Source organism: Arvicola amphibius, chromosome 3 (assembly GCF_903992535.2).
Source record: "Arvicola amphibius chromosome 3, mArvAmp1.2, whole genome shotgun sequence".
NCBI lineage: Eukaryota > Metazoa > Chordata > Mammalia > Rodentia > Cricetidae > Arvicola > Arvicola amphibius.
In genome coordinates, this window is record NC_052049.1 from 165,627,103 (window position 1) to 165,633,102 (window position 6,000).

A 6,000-nucleotide genomic window follows, 5' to 3' on the forward strand; every position below is an offset into this window, starting at 1 on the left:
CAACTTGGGAGTTTTCAAATATTTAACTCATTACAGCCAACACATGGAGACAGAGATTTGGGGGTTAAGTCAACCGTGTGACGGGCCTTCTGCTGGTTTGCATGTCACCCTCCACACTGCAGACAGGGCTACCTCGCTCCTTGGGTTTGTGAGTAGTGCATGTTCCTATTCTGAGGCAGAAAAAGAGGAAGTGAGCAGAACAGTCAACCACATGAGCCCCAGTTTTCCCACCTCGTCCTCCATGAGGCTGGTCAAAGGGCGACATTTGCATCAAGCTGTGCACTCTTCCCAGGTGTTCATGGGAAAGAACGCTCTCTAGATTTGTTTCCCAGGACCCCCAGGCATGGTGATGATCGCCCAGCTCTCTAAGTCAGAAAGCTCCTGGACCCCTAGGCTCCTCCCTCACTCTAGAGACCACGCGCAGCTAGCAGCTGTCGTCCCTCTCCAGCCTGTTTATCTCCCCCTGCTGTGCTCGCTACTGCCAGGTTCAAACAATTTTCCCAGCTGGGTTCTCTGCCCCAACCTATTCCTTCCTCCCTCCTGCAGTGTCTTTCAAAGTCTTCCGCGGGCTCCTTCCAGGCCTACAGCCTTCAGAAGCTGACCCTGTCTCCCTCACGCCTGCCTCCTCTGACCACACATTAGACAGGCCAAACACACACACACCCCTCAGAGTGCCCGGTCCATTCCTCTGGGCTGTGTTTGCAAGCCTCTCTAGGCCTGCAGAGCCCAGCCTAACATCCTGAAGCTTACCTAGAATCTGGCACCCAAAGTCAGCCTGTCACACCAGTTAAGAGAGTCTGGAGAACCCAGGCTGAGGTCGAACCTTTCCTAAGACCCTCTAGAAGGCGGGTCTGGGGGCAATACAATGTGAGAATCAGTGTCTGCATCAGGCTTCTGGTCCCCTGGCTGGACTCTGTGCAGGTTCCTACTTTTGACACGCCCAGGCCCTCCATGACAATTCCTATCATGTGCCAGTCTCCTACCTGAGATGGGCATCTATAAGGCACCACCATTTTACTCTGTATGCTCCATGGCCAACTGGATCAGACCTGTTCCCGCGGCTCCCACTCTGGGAACATACTCACTGAAGTTTCCGTGTGTACCCTTATCAGCAAGCATTTGGGCCCCTCACCCCAAAGACACTCATACAAAGCTTTGGGGCTGAGCCACATATTGGTACTGGGGGACTAACTGAACCTCCTCTCCCAAAACTTGCACGTTCTATCCCCCAGGACCTCAGAATGCGACTGCATTTAGAGAGAGTCTTGACAGATCTAATTAAATTAAAATAAGGTCATTAAGAATGTATCTGAATGCCATGATTGCTGTCCTTGGATGAAAAAAAAAAAAAAAACCCACTTGGACACAGGTACATGGGGGGAGGAGCAAGTGCCGGCAGAAGCCACCGATAGGCAGAGGAGAAGAGAGCGGCCACAGAAGAAACGGACCCTGCAGATATGGCTTCATCTTGAACTCGTCACCTACAGACTATGAGACACTAAATTGCTGTTGCTTAAGCCACCACATCTGTGGTACTTTGCCGCGGTGACTTTAACAAACTACCTACAGCAAGACTTAATTTCCAAACGAGTGGCAGCAGGCCATTCTCAAACCCTCTGTAGAGGTTACTACCATCCCAGGCAGGTGGAGGCGCTTAGATTTAGCACTAAAAGGGGCAGAGCTGACATTTAACAACCCTTGGAAATGGACTCCTTTGGACTTCCAATCCTAAGGATCCACGGGCCCCACCCGAGGAGTTAAGCTGCAGGCACGGAACTTGTTTTTAAGTGAGCCAGGTGGTTCCCAGGACAAGATGCATTTGAGAAACCATAGCCAGGCCAGCCGCCACCAGGAGGCGGGTTTATCCCTGGACTGCGAGTGTGCGTAAGGCCTCCGCATCCCCACGGCATAGGGAGGGAGAGGACAGTGGTCCAGAGCAGCGTCCAGGCCAGGCACCTCTAGCCGGGCAGGGCATTCCTGCCAGTCCACGGCTGAAGGCAACCAGAACCTGCTGCTCCTATCGCTGTGTACGTCCATCTATGTGCCACGCCCTGAGCGAGATCTTTAAATCAACAAGCGAGTGGAAGAAGCACCTTCTGTTTCCCAGTAACTTTGCGGAGTCCTGGACGCCCCCGACTCTTCGCTGAGACCACCAAGTCCTCAAATGAAGCCCCGGCTGTGCGCCCCATCTCCCCCTCCGTAGCCCACAACCCTCCACCCGACCCGGCTCACCCAGGCCGGCAGGTGCTGGCCCCGCAGCTCGCGGCTGATGAACTCCCGCTCGTGCTCTAGGAATTCGAAGGCGGCCTCCAGGCGCCCCAGCTTCCCGCGGCGGTTTCGGCGCCACCACATCCAGAGCAAGGCGCCAAGCAGCAGCCAGGTGACGCTGAGTCCCAGGTAGCCTGCCAGGTAGACGGGTGCCAGGTAGAAGAGCACGCGTGCCACAAAGCCGTAGAGCTCCGGCAGCAGCTGACCCGACAGGCGCAGCTCCGGGTTCCGTGCGCGCTGACTTCTCTGCGGGTCGTCGGGGCTGCGGGGTGCGCTTGGGGCGCACGGCTCCTCCGCCTGCATCTCTCTGTCGCCCTCTTGCCTTCTCCTTGAAGCTTCACCCCAGCTCAGGTTGAAGCACCCCTATGCTTGGGTACATCTGTCCTCAAAGCAGGTCTCCGCTGCGCTCCGCTCCTGCTCTACCAGCCTCTCCGCGCCCGGAGCCCAGTTTCTCCCCACCCCTGGACTGCGGGAGTCTGGGAATAAGGCCAACTGGGTGGAGCTGTGGCAACCAGGGAAATCCGGAAGTCTCCGCCACCAGGGGCGGGCCCAGGTGAAAGGGGGCGTGGTCAGTCGGATGTGGCCTAAAGGGCACCCTGGGATCTCAAAGTTTGTCACAGATGTTATCAGTAGGGGGTGCAGCTGCCATTTGGGATGGGCCTAACTAGCTCCTCATGGATAAACATCACCTAAAACCTGTTTCTTAAACACAGTATTACCTGGACTTTTGGCTGAGTATTCCAGGCTCTTCACAAACCAGGTCATCACCAGGGTGGACCTAACTCTGAATCTGGAATCTCCAGCTGGTCTTTAGCGTCTGCTATGCTGCTCTCTCTCTCTCTCTCTCTCTCTCTCTCTCTCTCTCTCTCTCTCTCTCTCTCTCTCGGTCTCTATATGTACTTGCTTTTTTATATTTATTGAGTGCTACATTTTTCTCTGCTCCCCTCCCTGCCTCTCCCCCCACCTTCAATCCTCCCCCAAGGTCCCCATGCTCCCAATTTACTTAGGAGATCTTGTCTTTTTATACTTTCTACTGCCCATGTAGATTAGATCTATGTAAGTCTCTCTTAGTGTCCACATTGTTGTCTAAGTTCTCTGGGGCTGTGGTTTGTAGGCTGGTTTTCTTTGCTTTATGTTTAAAAACCACCTATGAGTGAGTACATGTGATAATTGTCTTTCTGTCTCTGGGTTACCTCACTTAAAATAATGTTTTCTAGCTCCATCCATTTTCCTGCAAAATTCAAGCTGTCATTATTTTTTTTCTGCTGTGTAGTACTCCGTTGTGTAAATGTACCACATTTTCCTTATCCATTCTTTGGTTGAGGGGCATTTAGGTTGTTTCCAGGTTCTGGCTATGACAAACAAAGCTGCTATGAACATGGTTGAACACATGTCCTTGTGGCACGATTGAGCATCCTTTGGATATACACCCAAAAGTGGTATTACTGGGTCTTGAGGAAGGTTGTTTCCTAATTTTCTGAGAAATTGCCACACTGACATCCAAAGGGGCTGTACCAGCTTGTATTCCCACCAGCAATGCAGAAGTGTTCCCTTTTCCCCACAACCTCTCCAGCATAAGTTGTCATCAGTAATTTTGATTTTGGCCATTCTTACAGGTGTAAGATGGAATCTCAGAGTTGTTTTGATTTGCATTTCTCTGATGACTAAGGATGTTGAACATTTCCTTGAGTGTCTTTCAGCCATTTTAGATTCCTCTGTTGAGAGTTCTCTGTTTAGGTCTGTACTCCATTTTTTTACATTGGATTATGTGATCTTTTGGAGTCCAATTTCTTGAGTTCTTTGTATATTTTGGAGATCAGACCTCTGTCTGATGGTGGGGTTAGTGAAGATCTTTTCCCATTCTGTAGGCTATCGTTTTGTCTTGTTGACCGGCTGCCCTCTCTTAAGCTGTCTGTGAAGCCTGTACTCAGCCTCCAGCACAGCCAAGCTGAATTTAGGAACCCTTCTGTACCCATTCTCAGCACCACTTTCAGAACCCTCTCTCAGAGGGAGTCACTCAGTCTGGATCAGAGCTCCCAGGAGCCCGGCCATCTTCACTCACAAGTCATTTTCTCTCTCGTGGTGCGCCCAAAGAAGGCAGGTGACCCCGGAATGGAAAAAGAATGGAAAACAAGCCCTGAGCTGCTTGGGAATCAGTGCAGCCCACGGCTTTCACATAGCCATGTCTGAACTATCAGACCAAGAGGAGTAGGATCCCTAAGTTCAGACAGTGACTCACCTCGTGGATGGCACATATCATAGGTGCCCTTTCAAGAAATTACGGCAGTGACCAGATGGTCAACCAGAGTTGCAAGCAGTACAGGCTCAATTTTAGTAATTTCATTCTCTTTTGACAGCTGATGAAAGGCTCAGCCCCCTTTTGAACAATCAAAAAATGACTGCATTCTCTTTCTTGAGCTCTCCCCACCTCTCTTCTCTTCCTCCTCCTTCTGGATAAAATTACTTGCTGCAGGGGGTCAGAGAGATGAATCCTTGCTTAAGAGCACTTACAGCTCATGCAGAAGACCCTAGTTGAGTTCCCAGCGCCCACAATAGGCTCACCAAGTTCAAGTGACTCCAGCTCCAAGGGATGACCTCATAGGCACCTGCATTCACGTGCACAACCACACACAGACACACACACACACAACTTAAAATTCAAAATAAACCTCAAGAAAGGTATTTGTTGCAATAATGCTTTACAACAATGGGTACGACCCTGGGGGTCAGAATACCTGGATCCTCCTCTCCCCTTCTTGGCCTTCTTGCCTCAGGCTACCCTGGAAATCAACAAAAATGCTTCTACTCCTAGTGCCTTTGAAGGTCCATCTGCATTCAAAGCTTACTAAAGTTTCCAAAAGTCTTACAGATGAAGGCTGTTAGACACAATTTAACCCAGTGTTTCTCCAACTATTTACTGCAGAACCCATCCCTCACGGGCATTTCTCTTTTGCTTGGCCCAGGTCAACAGAAGCTGAAGTCATGAGGATATGTATTAAGGATACAGAGCTGTCTCCAAGAATATGAGGCAGAAGGAACTTACAGGATTCCTAGGTCGGGAAATTACCTGCTGGCACTCGGCTCCTCTTCCTTGGAGACCACTGAGCCTTCCCCCAATGTCCAGCTCCTCACCTTGTAGAACACTGCGCCTTCCCCCAGTGTCCAGCACTGCGGGCGCAGGTCCAGAGACGGTGCCCAGCGCTGGGTAGACTGCCAAACTCCTTGGGGAAAGGATGCCCTGCTGTTCATCATTGCCTTCATTTTCCCCGCTCACCAGGCTCAGCCTCCTGTTCCACCTGGCTTAGTGTGTTTACAGAGAATGTGGAAGGTGGCACATGGGAGGGGGGTTGCTGCTGGGAAGTAGCAGTTGGTTGTGTGTGGAATGGACGCTCGCCAAGACAGACATCCAACATGAGACCTGGGGACATCCTTGGAGACGCACTGCCCCAGCTGCATTGTCCTTTCCGTTCCTGGACACAGTTCATTCTACACCAAAGCTTTCGGGTTCATCTCCCCAGAATGGCTGTCCCCCGAGTCTTCGGTGAGAATGTTAGTGGATTTTTTTCTACTAAATCCTGTTTATAAAAAATTGTCTTCATGGGGACTTGAGAGATGGCTCAGCAGTTAAGAGCATCGCCTGCTCTTCCAAAGGTCCTGAGTTCAATTACCAGCAACCACATGGTGGCTCACAATCATCTGTAATGAGGTCTGGTGCCCTCTTCTGGCCTGCAG

The 6,000-nt window shown here is 51.1% G+C and overlaps 1 protein-coding gene across 1 annotated transcript in view; it reads right to left on the reverse strand.

The window, feature by feature from the left end:
• Esyt3 (extended synaptotagmin 3) overlaps positions 1-2,571 on the reverse strand; it is a 46,136-nt gene extending 43,565 nt beyond the window's left edge. Inside the window, exon 1 of the mRNA XM_038322604.1 lies at positions 2,233-2,571. Coding sequence (XP_038178532.1) covers positions 2,233-2,571 — 339 coding nt within the window. The remainder of the gene's footprint in view (positions 1-2,232) is intronic.
• Positions 2,572-6,000: the final 3,429 nt, after the last annotated feature.